The sequence below is a fragment of the Sarcophilus harrisii genome, chromosome 6 (assembly GCF_902635505.1).
Source record: "Sarcophilus harrisii chromosome 6, mSarHar1.11, whole genome shotgun sequence".
In the NCBI taxonomy this organism is placed as follows: Eukaryota; Metazoa; Chordata; class Mammalia; order Dasyuromorphia; family Dasyuridae; genus Sarcophilus; species Sarcophilus harrisii.
In genome coordinates, this window is record NC_045431.1 from 248,173,981 (window position 1) to 248,198,517 (window position 24,537).

Consider the following 24,537-nt stretch of genomic DNA (forward strand, 5'->3'; position numbering starts at 1 on the left):
ATCATTCACGAGCAAGTTGGCAAAATGTGTGAGCAATTGATCTTAGAGGAATTAAAAACCTGAATCATCAAATGAGAGATAATTCCAAATCACTGATAAGAGAAATTTTAATAGAAATAATTCTGAAATCTTATCTCACATGTAGAAAGAGAAAAAAAAAAGATGGACATAATCCATGTCAATGGGGCTCTAGGAAAATAAGCAAAAATTGTAGTCCTGTGGGAATTAGTCCAACCAATCAGTAAATCAAAAATATTTCTGAAGTACTTACTGTATATCAGACTCTATTCTTGTCACTGGGAACAGAAAGACAAATGAGACAGTCCTGTCCTTCAGGAGCAGCTACATAAAGGAAACAACATGCACTTATGAAGATACATACAAAATAGATATAGAACAATTTGTGTGGGAGGGAGACACTAATATGTACAAGATCAGAAAAAGTTTCATGGAGATTATAGAAGGTGGACTTGAGCTTATCCTTGAAGGACTCTAAGGTTTTGAGAGACAGAGATGATGAGTGATTTTTTTTCCAGGCATGAGAGAACATTATTATAATTATTGTTATGATTATTTATTGAGTTCCATATTCATTCTTATATTTCATTTTTTTAAAAAAAACTCTGATCTTTTCAAACAGCTATTTGGAGATCCTTTACTGATATTATATATGGAGAATAGATTTTTTTACCCAAGTGAAAATAATACATTTATCTTTTGAGAATCATATCTTAGTGGACATATCCTATCTTTCCAGTCTACTGAAAATGTTTTAAATCCTTTTTTTCTATCACTTTTCCTTTAAATATCTCTTCTAACTTTATGATATCTCTACATTTGATGTGTGCCATCTCTGACACTATCTAAGGAAATATTATTAAAATCCAATTCTATTCCATTCAATTTGATTTCAGAAGTATTACTTAAAGATATGTTATAGGTAGGCATTGTTGATATAAATTAAGGAATAAAAACATACATGCTCTCTAAGATAAAAATTGTTAAATATTACAAAAATATACAATTACCAGGCAATCTACTGGAAACTATTTTCCAAGTTGACATCAAATAAAGGTTTTTTTGTGTTTGTTTGTTTTGGCTATTTAATTAGTTCTAGGTTCACTTAAACTATTGTCTAATTTATATGTCTTTCTCTTGTCCTAAATACAGTATGGAAGACAGTCTTCCAAAAAACTCAATAAATTCGATCTAAGGCATTCTCTTGTTGTCTATCAGTCATTAGGTCTACATGTTTATGTGTCCTTAAGACTATACCCACTTACTAGGCTAGGATGGGATAAGGTGGAGATTTAGAGCAGAAGTACTGAAGAAATTAAAGATTAGTAAAAGTAATAATAATAATGAGAATATTAGCTTATCTCTACATAGGTGTCAATAGTTCACCAAGCAGTTTTCTTATAATGATCTTATTCAGTGCTGGGGATAATTATTATTATTCTTCTTTTATAAATGAGCAGTTTCAAACATAGAGTTGAAATGAGCTGTCTAATACAATACAAATAGCAAAAGGTAAGAATTAAAACTTTGATGATGTCTTAGTTTGACTCCAGGCTCAATGTTCTTCATAGTCCACTTTACTTTGTCTATCATATCCAGTATTTATTTGACCATCACCACAGTCCTTCAAAGCAAGCAAAGATCAATTTATTATCTCTAATTTATAAATGAACTAACTGACACTTGGATCAGTTTGATGATTTTCCCAGAGTTACAGCTCTAGAGTTACTAAAGAAAGAACTAGAAACCAGGTCCTCTTATTCCCATGCCCCAGCTTTTTTGTGTTCTATCTTTCTAATAATGAGTTCAGATTAACAATGGCAATCACAGAATAATCATCTCCCTGAGAAATCAGAATTTTGGTCCCCATGGTCAGAGTAGAATTTAATGAGCTATTTTGTTCATGTGTCAGCTATGGAGTTGCCAGGTTATTGAAGAAAGCTTGATTTCCTAAGAGCTTCTGTCTCTGATATGTATAAAGTTCATTCCTTTTTCCCATTTTCAATCACTGAAATCCAAGTGAGGCTCTATAAGAACTCATTACTGTGGGAATAACCCAGAGCAGAAATCCTTAGAGTTACCAAGACTTTTTCACTTGGGTTCAAATATTCATCTTGAGATTCATCAGAAGGAAAGATCTCTTGCTCTGTTGAAATCCCTGCAGCAATAGTGGCCACATTTCTCTTGTTCTAGGAAATTTTGAATTCTCAGAACCAGACTAGGGGGTGCTAAGTTAATTAGTTAAGATTAAGGTTTCAAACCCAAAGCCCATATATAAAATTTCTTGGTTATCAGTCTTCTCTGGAGTTCATCAGCCTTTCTTAGGAGCAAGGGAAATTCTAGAAAATCCATTCCAAGACTTCAAAATTCATCAACAGGACAGCATGGTATGGTGCATAGAGGCTGGGCTTAGAACTGAGACATACCATATTCAAATCTTCCTACGCTTAATAGCTGTGTAGTCATTTATAGGTAAGTCACTTCTACTCATAGTCTAGATATGTTGTTGTTATTCATTCATTTTCCAATTGTGTCCAATTTTTTGTGATACTATTTAGGATTTTCTTGGCAATGATACTATAGAGTGGTTTTCCATTTTCCATTTCCTTCTCCAATTCATTTTACTGGTGAAAAAACTGAAGCAAACAGGATGACGTGATTTGCCCAGAATCACACAATTAGTGTCTGAAGCCAGACTTGAACTCAGGAAGACTCATCTTCCTGATTCCAGGCACAATACTCTGTTCGCTGGACCACATAGCTGCCCCTAGTCTAGATATACTCATTTCCAATATAGAAATAATATAACATTAATCTTCTTGATAAGGATGTTCCATCTAATAGAATAAGCATTTATTAAACTCCTCCCCAGTTTGTGGGACTATGCCAAGCAGTAATGATACAGAGATAAGGATCAAATAATTCCTGCTCTCACAGGGCTTCCATTCTATTTAGGGCAATCAAAACATATGCAGATTAGTAGATAGAAAAATCTTTGTGTATCCAATGGCCCGGGACTTTGGATTTATATAGACCAGGTTCAGTTCTAAAACTTTGAGTCTAAGGCATCATCTTCTTTTTCTGTTTCTTAAAGCCCCCATCTTCTTGATGAGAATTAGTTAAGAGGTTAGTAGGGTTAAGGTTTAAAGTAAAGCTTTTGGCTTCAAGTCAAAGTAAAATTAAATTTATTGAAGAAAGGCCTCCAAAAGAATAAATACAGCACACATCTGTTTCTCTAAATACAGGTTATAAGTCCCTCATTCGGCTATCGTGTAGTTTTTGTTTTGCTTCCAGAAAAAAAAAAGTGGACTATAGGCTGCAAAGAACACACAAACTTTATTAACTTAAAACTGTACTAAGTCTTTTGGTAGACCCCATCTAAAAAAAGATAAAGGCTACAGATCATCTGTGAGATTCCCCTGGAGCTTTGGGGAAATTTCTAACATTTTAGTGATTCTGGTAAGTATAAGTCACATAGGAAGTTAGTGGGGAAAAAAGTCCACAGGATTATCAAATCTAAGATTTGATCTTAATGTTTTTCTTTTTCTTAGGGGCAATGTGTAGCAGCCTCTTCATGTACGTTACCTATAACTGTTCATCATTCTCATTGATGGCATGTATTTGCCGAAGATAATGTTAACTATTTATAAAAGAAATAACTTTATTATTTCTTACTTTGCTATTTTATTAAATAACTGTCAGAAATTAAATTGTGTTCATTAGCTTAATTTTTTTATTATAGCTTTTTATTTACACGTTATATGCATGGGTAACATTAGCTTACTTTAAAAATTGGACACATGGTTAGGAGCTCATAAACTCCAATTTTGAGTAGAGAGAGATTGACAATTGACCTTATGTCTGAAGTAAATATCTATTGTATTGGAGACTTATAGTTCAAGTTAAGGAGTATAGCTCAAGTTAAGCCTTTTTTAAAGGCTGACAATGGGAATGGTTTATAGTTGGTTTTTGGTTAGACATAGATTAGACCAGATAGTCCTTCCTACTTTGGCAATCTGTGAATGTGTTTAGTAATATTTTGTATCATAGAACTCGTCTTCATAGATCAAATATCTGTATCTGTATGTTCCTACTTGTATGTTCCACTCAAGTCCAATTCTGATCCTTCATTAGGGGGTATGGAACTAGTCCAAAATATGTGAAGAGAACAGAAACTCGGGAAAAATTACCTGTTTCAAATATAGTCTCATAAGGGACAGTGTATCTTTTGGCCAAAGATCAACCTACCTTAGTGCTAGATGTTCCTCATAGCAGGCTGGCCACTAAAGGTTGTTGTTGTTTTTTATTTTTTTATTTTTTTTTTCATTTTGTTTTGCTAAAATATCCTGCAAAATAAGCCAAAGGAAGAAAACTTAGTCTCAGCTGTCTCATTACATTTTCATTTCACAGTAATATTGATGTAGTGTTTATAAAATGAGGCAGACAATGATAATATTAACCAAATTAGAAATAATACATTTATTTTTAAGTGAACCTTGTGTCATCAATTTGGTTTCCATAACTTCTAAAATAGTTTCCACAATTACTAAAATATCTGACCACTTCAAACATTTTATTGACTTTGTCTCTAGGATAAATATAAACTTCTCAGACTGAATTTTAAGTCTACCCAAAGTCTAGCTCTCATCTTCTTTCCTAGTTTTATTTCATATTTATTTCCTTCTTACAGTCTTCATTGAATCAAACTAACCTGAAAGTGGTTTTCTATCAATGACACAGCCCTGTGTCCAATTATTCACCCAATTCCCAGCATATGATCTCATTAGCTTTTGGAATCTATACCTTCCTTCCACGCACAATCAATTAGCATCTACTAATGAAGGATGTACATACCTCTTCTAGTTCCTAAAGTCCACATAGTGTTAAAAATTACTTAGAATTTTGCCCCAAGGAATATAAAATGGTGCATATCCTTTGATCCAGCAATGTCTCTACTGAATCTACATCCCAAAGAGATCATAAAAAGGGGGGAAAATCCACCTGTGCAAAAATGTTTATAGCAGGCTATTTTGTAGTGACAAGGAACTGGAAACTGAATGAATGCCCATCAGTTGGGCAATGGCTGTATAAGTTATGGTATATGAATGTAATGGGATTTATTGTTTTATAAGAAATGATGATAGCAAGATTATTTCAGAAAAGTCTGGAGAGACTTACATGAAGTGAGTAGGATCAAGAGAATACTGCATACAGTAACAACAATATTATGTGTTGATCATCTGTGATGGACTTGGCTCTTTTCAACAATGAGATCATTCAGGCCAATTCCAATAGACTTGTGGAGAGAGATAGGATTATAGGGACTGAATGTGAATCATATTGTAGTATTTTCACATTTTTTAATTGTTTTCCTTTGCTTGCTTTTTTCTTTCTATTTTTCCCCCTTTTTAATCTGATTTTTTTTATGTTGCATGATAAATGTGGAAATATGTTTAAAAGAATTGCACATGTTTAACCTATATTGGATTATTCACTGTCTAGGAGAGGGAAGACATGAGGAGGGGGGCAAAAATTTGGAACACAAGGTTTTTCAAGGGTGAATGTTGAAAACTATATTTACATGTATTTTGAAAAATAAAAAGCTATTGTTTTTTTTTAAAAATGTGTTCTATGTGATTTGTGTTTACTTTGCTAATCTTTATACATTTTGTTTCCTCTATAGAACTCAAATTTCTTAGCATCATCAATTATTTCATTGGTACATGAGGGCCAACCATCCAAGAAGAATCAGGGATCATAGAATCTGTGGGCTCTAGAGCAATTTCCACAATGATCACACTTCAGACTCTTACACTGGACTTGCCTCTCACCATGATTTATGCATGTTTATGCATCTTCACTGTATGGAGTTCATTCTTCTGTGAATTTCTCTTTTGCTGCTGATGACTGACGAAAACACTAAGAGGCATGAATGGAGAATATCTCAGAGGTGAATGACTTTATTCTTGGAGGATTAACAGATACTCCAGAATTTCAAGTTCCCCTTTTCATAATGTTCACTATCATCTATCTCATCACTCTAGTGGGGAACCTGGGGATGGTAGCTCTTATCTCCTGGGATTCTCATCTCTATACTCCCATGTACTTTTTTTTAAGTAACCTCTCTCTAGCAGATTTTGGCTACTCCTCAGCTGTGACTCCTAAGGTGATGGCCGGGCTCCTCACAGGAGACAAGGTCATCTCCTACAATGGGTGTGCTGCACAGATGTTTTTCTTTATGGCTTTTGCTTCAGCAGAAAGCTACCTCCTAGCTGTAATGGCCTATGATCGCTATGAAGCTGTGTGTAAGCCCCTCCATTACACCACCACTATGACATCAAGTGTATGTGCTGCCCTGGCCATTGGCTCTTATGTCTGTGGCTTCCTGCAGTCTTGCATCCACACAAGCTGCACCTTCAGCCTGTCCTTCTGTAGTTCCAATGTGATCCATCACTTTTTCTGTGACATCCCCCCACTCCTGGCTCTCTCCTGCTCTGACATCCATTTTAATGAGTTGGTGGTCTTTATTTTAGGGGGACTCACTATCTTTTTTATCCTCCTGGTCATCTCAACTTCCTACCTGTTTATTTCCATTACCATCCTGAGAATGCGCTCAGCTGAAAGCCGGCGAAAAGCCTTCTCCACCTGTGCTTCTCACCTTACAGCAGTGTCCATATTCTTTGGAACAATCATCTTCATGTACTTACAACCCAGTTCTAGCCATTCCATGGACACAGACAAAATGGCATCTGTTTTCTATGCCACAGTGATTCCCATGTTGAATCCTCTTGTCTACAGCCTTAGGAACAAAGAGGTTAAGAGTGCTTTCAGAAAAGTAACTTGGTGGAGAAGATTTCATTAAGCTTATTCCTAGGGAGAAAATGCAATCTAAGTCTGCCTTCTGAGGGGTCTAGGCTCCAAAGTAGTATGTTTTCTTATATTCTGCATTTCAGTTCTGTTTGTTCCAGTATTATACATTGGAGTAAATTGTGCCATTAGGGACAAAAAGCCTAAAATTTGAATGTAGACTGTGATATTTCCAAACTTTGTGATCCTCAAAAAGTCCGTAGCATTAATTTGTGAGATCTGAGACAGGTGGTCCAGTTTGTTTCAGTAGAGGGTATAATAATAAGGTTGGCAATGGCCGTGTAGGAACGCAACATTAGATGAGCTATGGTCTTGAAGCTGTGACGAGTTGGTCCGATCACACCCACTTCTGCCTGTCACTTTGATTTTTGACCCAGATATTAAACTTCAATGGTATAGGGAATTCTTGGTGAGCAAATCCCTAACAATGCAGAAAGGTAACTGCTCTGCAGTGTTCAGTATTGGGGAATTATTGTGGCTACTGAGAAGATGGATGACTTGCCTAGAATCAGGTAGTTTTTATGCAACTGAAGGGAAAACTGAATCTATATCTTGACTCTGAGACCAATTATCCATACAATTAGTCAGGGCAGCTTTTAAAATAGAGATAGCTTCTAGTTGCATGGCTACCTAAGCCTCAAAAAGATGGGCTGCGATCCTTAGAGCTACTGTTCCCTCCCCTAACAAATTCATAAAATAGAGCTAATCTGTCTCTCTCTCCCTCCTTCTCTGTCTGTATTTGTGTGTGTGTGTGTGTGTGTGTGTGTGTGTGTGTCTTTCTCCCTCCCCCCCCCATCTGTTTCCTGTCTTTTTCTCTCTATCACATCTGGCTCTGTTTCTCTCTTTTTTCCTCTGTCTTTCTGTTTTTGTTCCTTGGTCTCTGTCTCTCTATTCCTGTCTCTCTCTGTGTGTTTCTTTCTGTTTCTCCATCCTATATCTTTGTCTCTCTATGTCTCTTTCTATTTCTTTGTTTCTTTCTTTGATTCTCTAACTTTACCTAGTTCTGTCTCTTTCTGTCTCTTTTTATCCTTGCTTCACATATCCCACTTATACTTCCTTTCTACCTCCAAAAGACAGTAGCATCTGATCAAGACCTGCATTCAAACCATGTGGAGGGAAATCGGTCACTATTATTACCACAAATAGTAGTTAATAGTAATTTGCTATAAAATCACATGACTATGTGCTCAAGCCCCACCAAGGGAACTTCCCACATTTCAAATTCTCAGTGGCTTTCTGGTTTTGTGTTTCCTTTGAATAGCAGAAGTCATAGATGGGTGACTAATGATCCTCTAGTGTGGCTTCAAAGTTGATAGCATCTGAGGCATTGGAAAATATTCTATAGACTGGTAAAAAAGAAGCAGAAATATAGTCATGTTTTCAGCCCAGTTTGGAGAGAGACAAATTCTAATAGTAAGGAGACAAACCTCTTAGAAAGAAAAGGGTATTTTGTGATGTAGTTTGCTACTTGGGGCTACCTATGTACTTTCTCCAGTGTTCTCCATAAAGAGCATTTCTCCATTTAGCAATAAAAATATTGTCTTTGTGGCCTTTACAACGTGCTACTGACAAAGCAAATAGTAACTCAAAAAAGGTAAATAGTATAGGAAGGAAATTGCTTGTTCGGCCATCAAGATGATTCTAGTCCACAAAATGTACTAAGGATCTGAAAGAGACTTTGTTTTTGGTACCAATGGAAAGAATGGTACTATAATGTCACCAAATATTGACTTAAGGACAGATCCCATCTAACAGAACTATACTATTTAAGTGATTTATGCTTTCTCTGTTCACAGTTTCCAATGATAGTTTTATATTTCTCTGAAGCAAAATTAAGACCATTTGAATAAATCCATTTGACACTCTGAGGGATTATACAGGTATTTTCCCTGTTTTCTAGAGGTTCTATTAAGATATCTCTTCCAGTGCATTAACCTCTACTACAACAGAAAGCTTCCCTATAAAAGATAATGTTGTAGTGCATTGATTTTCAATTTTGTCCAACTTTTCATGACTCGTTTTGGAGTTTCTTTGGCAGAAAAACTGGAATGGTTTGACATTTCTTTCTTGAGCTCATTTTATAGATGAGAAAATGGAGAACAGACTGTGTTGACTACAAGTAGTAAATGTCTGAGGTCAGATTCAATCTCAGCAAGATGAGTCTTTCTTACCTATGTACCACTATTCTATCCACTGTGCCACCTAGTTGCCCTTTGGAACCATGCTTAATCAAATAAATTCTACTATTGCTTCTATATGGAATGTGTTAATCATCTCCTTTACAACCACCATTTCTGGAACCACTATAAACTCTTTACACATTGTATTCTCCCATCAGAATATAATCTCCAGTGTAACTTGGTACAGCCATTCTGGAAAGCAATTTGGAATTATATCCCCAAAGTTACTAATTTCTGCATATTTTTTGACCTACCAAGACTAAGGACTTCAGAAAAAGAGGGAAAGTTTCTATATTATGAAAACATAACTGCTCTTTCGGTTGTGATAAAAGACAGTTAACTAAAGAAGTACCAATTGATAAGAGAATAGTTAAATTATACTATATGAATATAATGGAACAGTATTGTGCTAAAAATGAAAAAAATTTCAGAGAGATCTAGGAAAATACATATAGACTGAGATAGAGTGAAATGAACAGAATCAGGAGAGAAATGTATATTATAATATCAACCTTGTTTTAAAAACGTATGATTTTGGAACACTAAAGAACTTTGATCATTGTTTCAAAGAACTAATAATGAATATTCCTATCTACCCCCTGACAGAGAAGTGATTACAATATATAAAATGAGGCATACATTTTAAGAAATGGTAAATGTCACAATTTGTCATGTTTGACTATGCTTATTTATTTTTTAAAGAGTTTTGTTTTTCTTTTTTTTTCCATGGGAGAAGGATTGATACTGGAAAGAAAAATAAATGGTTAATAATTGGAAAAAAATAGAATTTAAAAGAATATAAATTCCTTAGGGTCATGAACTATCTTTGCTTTTGTGAATTAATTAATAATTAATAGAAATTCATTTATTAAGTGTTTATGATAGCACTCAGAATTCTCATAATACCTAATTAGGTATTAGGCATTGAACATTCTGGGGTAGTGAGGGAGAAAATAAATAAAAGAGAATATTGGCCAGAGGGAAAATTTTGGTTGGAAGAGTACAGGAATATCTAGTGAGGCCTTAGAAGAGAGGGGGTATAGGAAATGATAATAAAATAGTGGTTAAGTGTTTAAAGAAAAGAAGTCCCCAGTCAGGAGAACCGATCACAGAGATAAAGTTTTTCTTTGGTGAGAAAACAATTATGGAGGAGATGATTGAAGAGTTGAAAGTGAAATGGATTTTTTTTGTATCTGTATAGCCATTATTTAGCAAATTCCAAGTGCCCTTTTTATCCATCCCTTGTTTCCTTCTATTGGTCCCTGGACTGGAGTTGTGATTTCCATCAAGCAAATCTGAAGCAAATATTAATTTGTTAAAAACATTCATTGAGTGCCCAATACTGTCCTAAGAACTAAGGATGCAAAAAGAAACAAAAGACCGTTCCTACCCTGAAGAAATTTACAATCTAATGGGGAGGTGGAAATGACAACATACAAGCAAATTTATACAGAATAAGCTATATACAGAATGGAAGTGTTGAAAGAAAGAAGTGTTGAGGGCAACTTCTTGTGGAAGGTAGGATTTTACTTGGGACTTAAAGAAAGAGACAAAGCCAGGAGTCAAAGAGGATAAAAGAAAACTTTCAAAATGTGGGGAGGAAAGAGAGGGAGAGGGAGAAAGAGTGAGAGAGGGAGAAGAAAAAGGAGAGGGAGATGGAGGGAGGGAGGGAAGGAAGGAGGATGCCCCAAACTGAAAGGTAGAGTGTCTTCCTTTTTTGTCTAACCAGGAAATCAATGTCACTGGGTTGAAAAATAAATATGATTTAAGAAAACTATAAGAGGGCAGGTAATGAAGACATTTGGCTGTCAAACAAAGCATTTTATATTTCTTTTTAGAGGCAATAGGAAGTGAGTAGGGGAATAATATGATGGAGCCAGAAGTAGCTAATGAAATAATCAAGACCTAAGGTGATGAGGGCTTACACTAGAGCTGTGATATTGTCAGAAGAGAGGGAGGGCATATTTTGGGGACATGTTGTAAAGGTGAAAGTGAAAGGTGTTGATAACAGCTTAAATGGGGCTGGTTGAAAGAGAATTTTAAGTCCAGAATGACTTCTAAATTGTGAGCCTAAGGAACTGGGGGGATGATGTTACCCTAAAAAGTAATAGGGAACATAAGAAGGTAAGGGTTTAAGAGAAAGATAACGAGTTCTATTATGGAAATATTGAATTTAAAATGTTTACTTGACATTCAGTTTGAGATATACGAAAGGTAGTTAAAGATGTAAGATTGAGGGTCACCAGGGAGAGTGGGGCAGAAAGATAGATTTAAGAGATGATTTGTTAGATACTGATATAATTGCACATTAATATTATCTTCAACTGTGAAAATTTTCTCCAAGTCTCTAATAATATTCACTTATAGAGAGATACTGAAAATATTTCTCCATTGTACTGACACACTTCCAAAAATAACTCAGTAATCTAGCTGAAATAAAACTACTAAACTATGAATGGAGACACCAGGAGCCATCTTTGTTTGCTTTTAAAATAATAATAGTTAAACCTATATATAAAACTTACTATGCGTCATACATTTTGGTAAGTGCTTTATAATGGAGAGATGCCCAGAATCCCCACCTATTATACCTTTTCAATCAACACACTAAAAGAGAATTTATTCAGAATTGTCCTCACTTCACGTGTACACTATCTTTCTTGCATCTTCAAATGTATCTCAGAGATGAGATTACCTTCTGTGCAGAAACTCTTATTTCAAAGTGTCCAAGCTCTATTTAAAGGCAATGAGGATCCCCACATAAAGACCACTTTTCTCTTTTCACTCCTCTTTTTCTCTTACTATTAAGAAATAGCTTGCTTTTCAAAGCTAAGGCCCAGAGAGCAAACTGTGTCCTGAGCTTGACCTAACAAGGTCTTTTGCACACACTCTCTTGATGAACTCTGTTTACAACTGGCCTCCTTATGCTTCTTACACACTGCACTCTATCTCCTGTCTCTAAAAATTTTCACTGGCTGTCCCAAATGCCTGGAATATCCTCCTTCCTCACCTCTGTCTCTGGCTTCCATGGCTTTCTTCACATATCAGCTACAGCCCAAACTTCTACATGAATGCTTTTCTGATCCTCCTTAATTTTGTGTTTTTCTTCTAAACCTACAACCAATTTATCCTGCATATATCTTCTTTGTATATAGTTGCTTTCACATTAGACTGTGGGCTCACTGAAAATACAACTAGTTTTTTGCTTTTCTCTGTGTCCCCAGCATTAGCACAGGACTTGATATGTAATAGTTGCAAAAGACACTCCAGATGACTGGCTTTAGAACAAAATATATAGTATATTGGTATTGGAAAAGAAACTAGAATATAGAATATAGAACATTCATCCTAGAGATCTTAAACATTAAAATTTCAATTCCAATGTTATGTAGATAAGAAGACTAAAAGATATAGAGATGAAGAGATTTGCCAAAAGTCATCTTTTAAAGGTCCTCAAATCACCACATTTCTATCATTCTACTATTCTAAGAATAAAATGGTTTCTTATTTTATCTAAGCAGTTACTGGTAATTCATTTTAACTTTGTGCTTCTCTTTGGCAGATGAAATGTCTTCTCCCAATACTTTCTATCTTAACCAGTCTGCTACTACAGAGTTTGTTTTCCAAGTGTTCACCACCTCCCCCAGGATCCAGGCCCTGCTCTTCTGCTTCTTTCTCCTTCTTTATATAATGACCCTCTGTGGTAACACCACTATAATCTGGGCTGTGTATACCCACACATCCCTCTGTACCCCCATGTACTTTTTTCTGTCCAATCTATCCCTCGTAGAGATCTGTAACACCACGGCTGTGGTACCACTGATGCTCTCCAATATCTTTAAGTCCCAAAAGCCCATCCCATTGGCTGGCTGTGCAGCTCAGATGTTCCTGTTTTGCACCCTTGGTGGTACTGACTTTCTTATTGGCCATCATGGCATATGACCGCTATGGGGCCATCTGTCATCCCCTGCACTACACCCTTATTATGACCCAGAAGCGATGTATCCAGCTCATGGTTGCCTCCCTGGGCTTGGCTGTATACCTTAATCCGCAACTCACAATATTGATCTTCACTGTTCCCTTCTATGGTCATTGCCTGGAGATCAATCACTTCTTCTGTGATGCCCCACCTGTCTTACGTCTCACCTGTGGTGACATTCGAGTGCCACAAGCTGTTCTATTTGTTATGGGTGTCTTTGTTCTGACTGTGCCCTTTGTGCTCATCTCCATTTCCTATATCTTTATCGCCAACACTATTCTACGAATTTGCTCTGCAGAAGGCTGTAGGAGGGCATTTTCCACCTTCTCCTCCCATCTCTCTGTGGTCCTACTGCAGTATGGCTGTTGCACCCTGGTCTATATGCGTTTTAAGTCCAGCACCTCAGAGGATGATGATCAATTGGCAACCTCTTCACACCTTTGTAAACCCCTTTACCCCCACGGAATAAGGGATGTCAAAGATGACGAAAATCATAGTGCAAGCATATATCCATGAAGATTTGAAGTAGAGAGTTATTAAGACAGGAAAAATAACTAATTCCAATGTATAAATTCCCACATATTATAATTTTCTACAATTGCACTTACTATTCTGAAACATACTATGTCTGACCATATCATTTATTATGGTGAACACAAAGGGAATTTAAATGATCACTTGCTAGAGATATTGTGAAAGAATATCTGCTCAGGTATGGACCTATAATTTCTTTGAGTTTTTAAACTCCGTTGTAGACCTCTAAATATCTAAGATTTTGTTAAAATAATGTACCCACTTCCAAGTACATGAGTTCTATTGGGTATCATCCTCTTTGAGAACAAAGAACAAACAACTTTTCTCTCACCATTTTTCTCACTCCCAATCTCTTCTCTTTCAATTTTTTTCCTGTTTTCTGCTTCTCTGAAGCATGATCATAAGAGACTGATTCCTCTAATCTCTGAATCAACACACTTCCATCACTTGTTGATACTACCCAAAAAAATCATAACAGAAGCAGAGCAAACTATGATGACCACCTAGACTATGCTGTCTCCTTAGGCTCTGATATCCCATCCCATCTTTCCCCACAGACAAGTACAAGGTATGTCCTTTTCTTTTGGAGATCCCATGTGATCCCATGAGATTCTCATGTTCTGATTTTGGTTCTCTTCTGACATCCACATCAGTGATGTGGGACTTTTCTTTTGGATTCTCTTCAATGTCCTTGTTTGTCCTCCTAGTCATTTTGACTAACTTCATTACTATCTTAAGGATCCAATGAAGTCAAAGAAACTTTTTGATATCTGTGTTTTTCACTTCATAGTAGAGTCTATATTCTAGGGGCCAATCATCTTCATCTTCATCCATTCCAGTTCTAATCATTCAGGGACAAAAAGTAGCATTTATGGGTCTGCAGTCAAGAAGACTTGAGTTCAAATATGGCCTCAGACATCTGTGGGTGGCCCTAACTGGCTGTGTAACCTTGAATTCTTCAATTAACTTTGTTTCCCTTAATTCTATAAAATAAGCTGGAGAAGGAAATGTCAAATGACTCCAGTGTCTTTGTCAAGAAAATCCTAAACAGTCTCACAAAGAGTTGGACCTGACTGAACAACAACAATCTCATTTATACTATAAACATGCACAACACACACAATATGAATTCTGTTTGTCGGTGCTCTTACCCCCATTAAAAATAGTGTCTAATATGAAGAGAAATAAAGTTATACCCTTTTACAGAGAAACAGTCATTTTAAAAACATATAGAAATATGTAATTCTCCCTTTACACTAACCAATTTGAGATGGTATGCTTCCTGAGGTCAAGATCAGTATCTTATTTCATCTTTGATTACCTAGTGCTTCATTAGCATCTGCTGCATTTGTTGCATTTGGGCCTTTTCTGAACCAAGTTATCTCTGCAGCCCAATTCCAGTAAAACAATTAAGTGGTTTCCCCAGAGTATCACAAATTGTTGATGGAAGAACTGAGATTAGAACTCAGGTCTCCTGACTCCTAATTCAGAGGTTTGCCTACTATGCCATATTGCCATGTATTTATGTCTCCAACATTTTCCACTACTGAGATTTTCTGGAATATAGTTTAATTCCCATGGGGACAAAAGAAAAATATTCCCTTCCACTTACCCCAGACATAAACCTTGATCTTTACTAGCACACTTGAGATAATTTCGGCACTTTTCAAAGCTCTGCTGAACCATTTAGTTTGTCTCTGTTTTTCTTAACTCTAAAAATTTTTACCAATTTTCTAGTCAAGTCTAATTGAGGGGCATGGGGAAAACCCTTTACCCAGGCTTTCCACTAGAGAAATCATGAGTTTCAAAAACTGACTGAAACAGACATGATTAGACTGTTAATGGAGATGTCATAGACTGTCTTTGCTAGGTTTCCCATTGCTTAGCAGATATCCATGACCCAGACTTAGGAAACTCCAATGGTACCCCCATGTACCACACCCTCAAAATGTTTCCTTTCCAAGATTTTAAAGTAGTTAGAGATATCAAAGGAAATTCCAACTTGCATCTCCATAAGGGCCAACTTGAAAGCAGAGATAAAGAGTGTGTCTACTGGTCAGAGTCTCTCCTTTCTGAGAAGCACCATACTTTATAATTACCCCGAAGTATACAGGAAGAACACAGGAGGTGAGTTCTCTAACAAGACTATCCAGGGAGAATCTCAGAAAAAAGGGGAGCCTTCAGATCAGAACTTTTCTCTATGTGGCTGTAAGTGGTATGGAAATTAAACATTCTTATAAATTTTTTAAAATTTGAAATAATAATAAAATTCTGTTATTGCCTCTCAAGGAAATGAATGATGATCTTAAGATCATAGATCATGAGATCACAGATTGAAATGTGGCAAGTAAGCTAACATAGATATTATATGACTCTGAATCCAAAAGAACAAAGTTCAGATCTTCCTGTTCCCTTTATCTCCCATGGAATAATGCATAGTGCCGAAGATCATATAGCAATGTGCAATATATACCTATTAATCTATTTTTTTTAAGTTCTAGGGTAGACCCAGACAAACATTTTTGAGAAAACTTTGGACTACTTTCATTCATCAGGCTATAATTTCATCAGATGCAAGAGTCAGTGGGCAAAATATATATCAACCCTTCTCATTCCCTGCTATAGTTAATCAACTGCAGCCTTACAGTACACAGTACCAGCAAATATCATTAAGTTTTTTCTGCCTTGAGAGTTTTTCTGCTTTTCATGTAAGTCAAAAGTTCACAAAAAATACTTCCCTTAAGACTAGAGTTTAGAACACTTCCAAAATTTTAATTTGCAGAAAATCCATCTGCTGTAGGAGGTCATTTAATCTTCTCCCAAAAGATTCTTCTAATGAATCCTTGATCTTTTGAATGAGTGACATTACCAGAACAGCTATAAATAACAACCTATCAACACTCTTTGATCCCATATCATTCTTTTCCATGTCTTCCCATAAATTCTTTGAAGAAGAAATCCCAACAACAACATTTAATTATGTCATGGCTTCTTAACCTGGTTTGTAAACTTTTAAAATATATTTTGGTAACTGTATGAGAGCATAATTGTTTTTATGATTTAATACATGTTTTTTATCCATTTGAAAATGATATTCTGAAAAAGAATTCATTAAATTCACTAGATTGACTGATCAATATGTCCAAGACATCAAAGAACACATCTTTGACTTTATAGTTGTGTCTTCTCACATTAAGGGACAACTAGGTGGCTTAGCGGATAGAGTGCTAGAGTCAAGAAAGCTCAAGTTCAAATCTGGCCACCGATATTTACTACCTGTGTGACCTTAGTCAACTAGAGAAAGAAATGGCAAACCATTCCAGGATCTTTGCCAAAAACCCAGGACCGAATGGTTGGGGTCAAAGAATTCAAAACGAATAGCTTTCAATTGGGAACCCCGGAAATTTACTTGCTATCTATTATTAATCACTATGGGGTTTAAGCAATGATAAAAACACATCCACTAGTAGAGAGGGGATAGAATTCTATGCTCTGCACAAAGTTTATTGCAAGGAATATTGAGAGGACATAGAAGCCACAGCTAAGCCTCTATACAGCTCAGTTCAAAATCTCAACAAGCCCCATCAATATGCCAGAGATCATATGTTCTGTTTATATTGCTTATAAGTATGCAGAACAGAAGCAATATGAGTAAAGAAACTACAGAATTATGCAAGAAATACTGGTGGTAATCTAGTATATCCCCTCTCTATTATGCAAAAACCCGGGAGACCAGAAAAGAAAAATGCTTTGTCTAAATTCATACACCTAATTAGGAACAGGATTGGGATTATAACTTTGGTTTCTTGACTCTTTCCACAAAGATATAGTTGTATCCCAAAGGAGAGAATATCTTCCACTTTCCCAAAGAAAATAACGATGTCAGATTAATGGAAATAAATGCCTACCTTTTATTTCTCATGTATTTTACCAGAGGAAGTCTACTTTACCATATTGCCTGAAGGAATTATGTAGTCTATATCCTTTATTTTATAGACAATGAAACTGAGAATAACCCTTTATTTAAGTTCATACCACTAGTTAATAAAGGTTGGGATTATAGCTTGTTTTTTGTTCAATGTTTTTTTCAAAGAGACAGTTTACCTTTGATCAATGCAAACATAATTAAAATGGGTTAAAGATGGGGATACATGGTAGATAGAGCACCAACAAATCCAGTTTCAGACACTTCTCACTTACTAGCTATGTGACTCTAGGCAAGTCATTTAACCCAAACAGCCTGGTGTGTGTAAAGAGAAGGAAAGGAAGGAAAAAAAAAAAAAAAAAAAGGAGGAAAAGGGAGGGGAAGGGAAGGAGGAAGGGAAAAAGAAAAAGAAGGGGAAGGAAGGGAAGAAGGAAAAGGAAGGAAGGAAGGGAGGAAGAAGGGAGGGAGGGAGGGAGGGAGGGAAGGAAGGAAGGAAGGAAGGAAGGAAGGAAGGAAGGAAGGAAGGAAAAGGAAAAGGAAAAGGAAGGGAAGAAGGAAGGGAAGGAAGGAAGGAAGGAAAAAAATCCCATTTTGTAAAATTTAAAAACCTTTCTTGGCCTCAGGGACAATGATTACACTTATCTGGACCTCATTTTCTTCATCTATACATCAAAATAGTATCTTAATCAAAAATTTCCATTTTTATTTATTAGAATTTACCTTCTTCAAATTAAAAAATCATACTATTATTTTTTTTTCTTTGCATTTACTTATTATAATCTTAACTTCTGAAAAAAATAAAATCTTCTTAATAAACATATTAAGCAAAATTTGAAAAAAAAAGGTCTCAAAAATTCACCAAATCTTTGAAAAAATTTATTTTGTTATTCCTTTCCAGGAATTTTTAACTCTTTCTTTTATTTATTTCCAATAAATTTATTATTCCCAAAAATTCATTCATTTGATTCATTAAATAAATTTATTTACCATAATCTACATCAAAAACAACTGAAAATTTAGCAACAAAAATCATCAATATAAACATTATAACAATCTTATTTCCCCATTATAAATTTTTTAATATTATTCTTTTCTTTCATTCCTATCATTAAATCCTTCTTTTTTTAAAACACACCCCATATATATTATTATATATATATATATATATATATACAAATCTAAAACATATAACCATATATGTCTTTATATATTATGCATATACATATTTAATTTTAAAAATTTCATTTAATTTCCAACACAGAAAAAAAATTACCATAATACAGTATTAAAATAAAAATTAAAATAACCATTGCACCTTCTATTTCCTTAAAATAAACCAAATTTAGGCAAATTTTTTTTAATTTCCTCCCCTCATTCTAAAAGAAACAATAAAACACAATCAATCAGAGGTGACTAGGTAGCTCAGTGAAAAAATTACCAAATCAGAAGAACCATTAAATTTACCCTCGAATTTACATTGATTCCCGCAACTTTCAATCCATTTAAAGACCTTGGAAAAAATGGAATTATTAAATATTTTTGGCCAAAAACCCCATGGAAATATTTTACTATTTCACACACATCACGTCAAAAAACTCCAAAATTCACAAATTCAAATCGGTTTCTCTCCAATTTCAACCCATACATCTAAATTCTTTTAAATTATTCAGAATAAATCCCTTTATTCCATTAATCACAAAAATATTGAAAGTATATCTTAGCCTTTTAAGTTTTTCTTTGTTCTTTTATATCCAAACCTTATAAAAAATCAGTAGAGTCAATCACCAGAGGTTTTGATTCACAACCGAATTCTGAAATTTAAGTTCATGTATTCCAGTGGATGAAGTCTCAAAAATGAGGAGAAACTTTCCCTCAATTTTTGCAATTTTATGAGGAAGGGCACCAAAACAGGATCATAAGGAGAAATTTCATTTTGACCAAAAGGAACCTCATTTTTTGAGGTTTACTGATCTTACATGAAATTTTTGTCCAATGTCCCAAAGGGTGGGTAATAAATCCTACCAAAAAGTCAATTTATAATGGAATAAGTTTTAATATATTTTTAAAAATAAAAGAACATCTAACTTTCCAAGTTTTAAAAAAAAAAAGATTTGGGAAAAAAAGATTTTGGGAGTTCTTTTCCATTAACAAAAACCCCTATTTTAAAATGCCCAGACCTTCAAAGGGAACCAAAAGAATTTAAACAAAGGGTTTTGAAAATTTCCGGACTATTTCCAAAATGGGGGAGGGGAGGAAGGCCTTCTCTTCCTGATTTGAGCTTTTGAGCTCCTATAAAAGCTTTGAGCTTCTATAATATTTTCAGCTTAATGATGGTCATCAAAATTTTAATGCAAACATAGTGATTAAACAAAATGATAACCCCAGATAATTATTGTTACTAACTTCTCTTTTCTCTTTTATTCTCCTCTTCCTTTTCTTACAGTTCAGATGTGGGGGGGTGCACAGCACCTGCAAAGGCCCAAAATTCTACTCTAATTATTTATTCTTCAGTTTCAATTACTCCTAAAATTGTTGCTGTCCTTCAGAAGACCTTATGCCAGTTAAGAGCTAATTTACTCAGTCTCCTGAAAATAATGTTTCACTCCTAAAGGAGGATGTAAATTTTAAAGAAAAGTAGAATTTGGGTTTTTGGTAAAACCTCTAAGTAATACCTAGAAAAGATTTCTTGTTCACTTAAATTCTCTCCAATCAATCCTTTGAGAAAATATTTGCTGCAATGGAAGTATTACTGGCCAAAGAGATAAAAGACTTAGGTTAAATGTGAATTCCAATACATATTAACTAGGTAACCCTTAGCAGGGTAATTATTTATTTAAATTTTTATTTTATCTCTAAAAATTGTCAGGAAGATGTGCGCTTTAATTCATTTTAACCATGACTATAGCTATTCCTTTTTAATAATTATGAGGCACACAGAAAAATCCATAGAGTATTGTGAGTCATGAAACTATTATCAGGATATCAGCCTCTTAGAGGAATATCCCAAAGATTTACCATTTCTAGGGAATGCACAAAATCATAAGTCACAATTATATAGTTCTTTAAAGTTTACAGGGCTCACAGATGTTATTTTATAAGATCCTTATTACAACACTGTTATAAAAGAAGTAGGTAACATTATTATCCTTCTTTTTGCAGATGAGAAACAAAAGAGTTAGCGAACAGGCCCAAGATCATTAGCACAAGTATCGAGACGGATTGGAACACAGTTCTACATAAATTCCAAACTCTAGCTACTGAACACATAAATGCATCTAAAATAGCCAGCAAGCTACAAGGATCATCATCCTCCTCTTACAAATAAGGAAGTCAAGGCTGAGAGTGGAAACAGGTTGACTTGGGTCACCTGAGATGAAGTGGAATTGGAACACAGATCATTCACCTGCCTTTTCCATCAAAACTAAATAAAGTAAAGAAGATTGCTCACAGAAAAATATTAATAAGCATTATTATAGGGCAGACAAAATAAACTCCAGGAAAGAAAATCAGGGTATGACAAAATGACTGATATTTTTAAAATATTAAATAGAGAAGCACCAAGGAAAAGTAGATAACATGTTGAGTTTAACAAAATGTTATAGAAATGAAATATCTTTACATGTATTTTGGAAAAATAAAATACTATTAAGGGGAAAAACAAACTTGTTAGGATTATACACCAGAAGACTTGGATATAATTAATGTCACTTAGCCATTATATAGAGCTCATATAGATTACCATATATATTTGAAAAAAATTCTATAGGATCCATCTACCACACCAGAGATGAGTGATGCAATAGATACCATACTGGAGTTGGAGTCAAGAGGTGAGTTCAAATCTTGCTTCAGTAAACTAACTGAGTAAACCTAGGTAACCTCTCTCAATCCTAGCTTCCTTATCTGTTAAATGTGATAGTTAGAATCAATGGCTTCTGAGTTCTTGAATATCTTAAATCTATAATCCTAAAACATTTTATGTATTTCATTGGTGACTATGAAATAATGAGTTAGTGTTAAACTTAAAACATATCAGAGCTGAAAAAGACCTTAAAATGTTATTTTAGACTCTCAAAGTGGAAGGAAACTCTAAAATGTTGAACATAGAATTAAGAACCAGAAAGGATCTTCAAACATGGGAAGAAGAACATCAGGGCAAAAAATAACTTTAAAACACTGAAAGTCAAAGTTGCAAGGGAAATTTTATATTCAAGCAGCTTTCAAGGCTATCATAGCTACAATTTATAGCATCTCTAAGACATACTCTCGCTTCTTATCACATACTATCACATTTTGAGTCAGTTCTCACTACCTCTTATCTGGATTAATGCAAAAGGTTGATGCTTGATCTTCCCAACTCCAGTCTTTCATCATTTCATTTCATCCTATACTCAGATGTCAAAATGATTGTGCTAAAATTCATGTCTGACCCTAACCTTTCCAATACCATTCAACTAACTCATGGCTCTCCTTATAAACATCAAGATGAAATATAAAATCTTCTGTTAGAATTTTAAAACCCTTTATAACCTATATTCTTCTTACCTTTCTTATCTTAAATCTTACTCCTCTCTAATAAAACTGGCCTACTTATGCTTCTTACATACTGTACTCTATCTCTTGTCCATAAATATTTTCACTGGCTGTCCCAAATGCCTGGAATTTCCTCCTTCCTCACCTCTGTCTCTAGCTTCCATGGCTTTCTTCAAATCTCAACTACAACCGGAATGCCTACATGAATACTTTTCTGATTCTCCTTAATTTTGTGTTTTCTTTCTGAACCTACCACCAATTTATCCTGCATATATTTAGTATATAATTGCTTCCATATTAGACTGTGAGCTCACTGAAAATAGAACTAGTTTTTTGCTTTTCTCTGTATCCCTAATATTTAGCAAGGCCCGATATATAATAGTGGAAAAAACCGGTGCAGATTTTAAAAAAAAATATTTTGAATTGGAAAAAGAGAGGAACGGAATATAGAATTTTGTCCTACAGGAGATCTTGAATTAAATAGTTTCAACCCATTGTTTGGGAATAAGAATAGAAAAATATAAGATGAAGAGATTTCCAAAAACCAAAAGGTCCTCAAATCTCCATATTTCTATGATTCTATCATACCAAAATAAAACAGTTTTTATTTTCCTAGGCAGTTCGGACAGAACTTTGTTTTCTTTGGGATAAATTCTTCAATACTTTCCTCTTGAACCAGTCGGCACTATTGGTTTGGTTCCAGTACACCACCTCCCCAAGATCCAGCCCTCCTTTCTTTTCTTCCTTTTTAAAATGATCCTCGGTAACACTGGATAATTCGTTCCCACATCCCTCCACAACCCCCAGATTTTTCGTCCAACTGTCCCTTTAGAGATCTTTAACCCAAACTGGGTACCACTGATGTTCAAATCTTTGGGCCTTTAACCCATCCCATTCTGGCTGTGCATGATGTTCTTTTTGACCCTTGGGGCCGACGTTTTTATTTGTCATGGATATGACCAGGGGCCATCGCCATCCCCCACCACACCCTCATCAGACCCGAAGGATGTTCCAGCTAGGGTTGCCCCGGGCGGCTTTTACCTTGAATGGCTCACAGTATTGATCTTCACCCTCCTTCTTTGGTCACCTGGAATCAAACCATTTCGTGTGAGCCCCCCTGTCCCCTCGGCCTTTACCCAATCAAAATGTTCTTTTTTTGTGGGTGCTTTGTTCACTGTCCCCTTTTGTCATCTCCCATTTCCTTATTCTTTTTGCAATCCATTCTACGAATTGCTCGAGAGGGCCGGGAGGGTTTTTCCACCTGCTCTTCCCACCTTTGGTCCTACTGCGTTGGTTGTTGCACCCTTCCTTGCGTCCCAGTCCAGCACCTCAGAGGACGGGACAGGCAGCTGCTATCTATACTTTTGTCACCCTCTGCTCAACCCCTCATTTCACCCCTAGGAATAAGGATGTCAAAGAAGCACTGAAAATCCAAGCGCACAGCAGCCTCTGAAACCCATGAAGATTTGGGTAGAGATTAAAACAACAAAAGTAATAATTCCAACATGCCTTCCCCACGTTAAATTTTTTCTACAATTGATTTCTTTCAAACAATGTGTCGACTTTACATTTATACAAAAATAAGGATAAAATGTCACTTGTTGGAGGTCTTTAAAATGAAATATCTCTCAGGTATGGACTGTAAAAATTTTTTGAGCCAACTTCATTCTAAATTACTCTAAATTTGCATGACCTGGTCCTAATTACTACACCCTCCTCCAAGTACATGAGTTTTAGAGTATCTTAATTACCACTTTTCCATTTTCACAACCAAAATGGCTAAACCTTTTCAACATCTACCATCCAGTCAACGGGTGCTGAGAGTTCTGAAGATACAAAAGGCTTCCCTGACTACAAAAAGTTCACAATCTAAAGGAAGACAATAAGTAAATACATATGAATAAATACTTATACAGGACAAATAGCAAAAAAACAAGAAAAGCACTGGGAATTAAGAGAGTTAGGGTCCGTCAAAGGACAGGTACAAGGAACACTTCCAAGGACTTGAAACCAGAAAAATGTAAGAGAAATATGAAAAAATAAAAAAAAAACAATGAAGATACTCTAATTTGTGTTTAAGGATCTTAATGGGCTGAGGCTTAGTTGATGAGGGCCCCAAGTTGAGGTTAAAAGTAATTGGACATACTCATTAAATTTGGATAAAGAATGGCCCCCACCCCCTCTGTCAATCCTGATGTTTCTGAGGAAATGATGATTTTGGTGGGTGGAAGAGAATAGGGAAAGAGGCTGAGAGAGACTGGGTTTTGGATTCTGCTCTTGGCTGTGGTCTTATTCTTCTGGTCTGGCTACTTCTGCTCAGCTACTGACATTTATTGCCAATTCCCTTCTACCCATCTTCTTCATCTCTGCTAAGAAAAAGATTGAGATTTTCCCTAACCTGAATTCTATCTGGCTGATTTTAAAATCGCATATACAGGGATCCTTATCATGGTTTACTGGGCCCCTTTATTTGATTTAACACCCCTTAGTTGGGACTTAAA

General features: G+C 35.4%; 2 protein-coding genes across 2 annotated transcripts; both read left to right on the forward strand.

Annotated features, from left to right (window-relative positions):
- Window positions 1-5,744: 5,744 nt before the first annotated feature.
- Window positions 5,745-6,880, forward strand: LOC100914673 (olfactory receptor 5B2-like). The gene has a single exon (XM_003774495.2). The coding sequence runs from the start codon at window positions 5,951-5,953 to the stop codon at window positions 6,878-6,880; it is 930 nt and encodes a 309-aa protein (XP_003774543.1). The 5' UTR covers window positions 5,745-5,950.
- A 432-nt stretch (window positions 6,881-7,312) lies between these two features.
- LOC100914413 (olfactory receptor 10Q1-like) lies at window positions 7,313-23,489 on the forward strand. Its single transcript, XM_031943680.1, is given in 4 exon segments — window positions 7,313-7,322; window positions 12,628-12,979; window positions 12,981-13,467; window positions 23,382-23,489. Coding segments are annotated over 4 exon segments (957 nt in total).
- The last annotated feature ends 1,048 nt before the right edge of the window (window positions 23,490-24,537 follow it).

What these genes read in the sequence shown, in the direction of transcription:
- LOC100914673 (XM_003774495.2), top strand. Translation starts at nt 5,951, where the DNA reads ATGGAGAATATCTCAGAGGTGAATGACTTTATTCTTGGAGGATTAACA.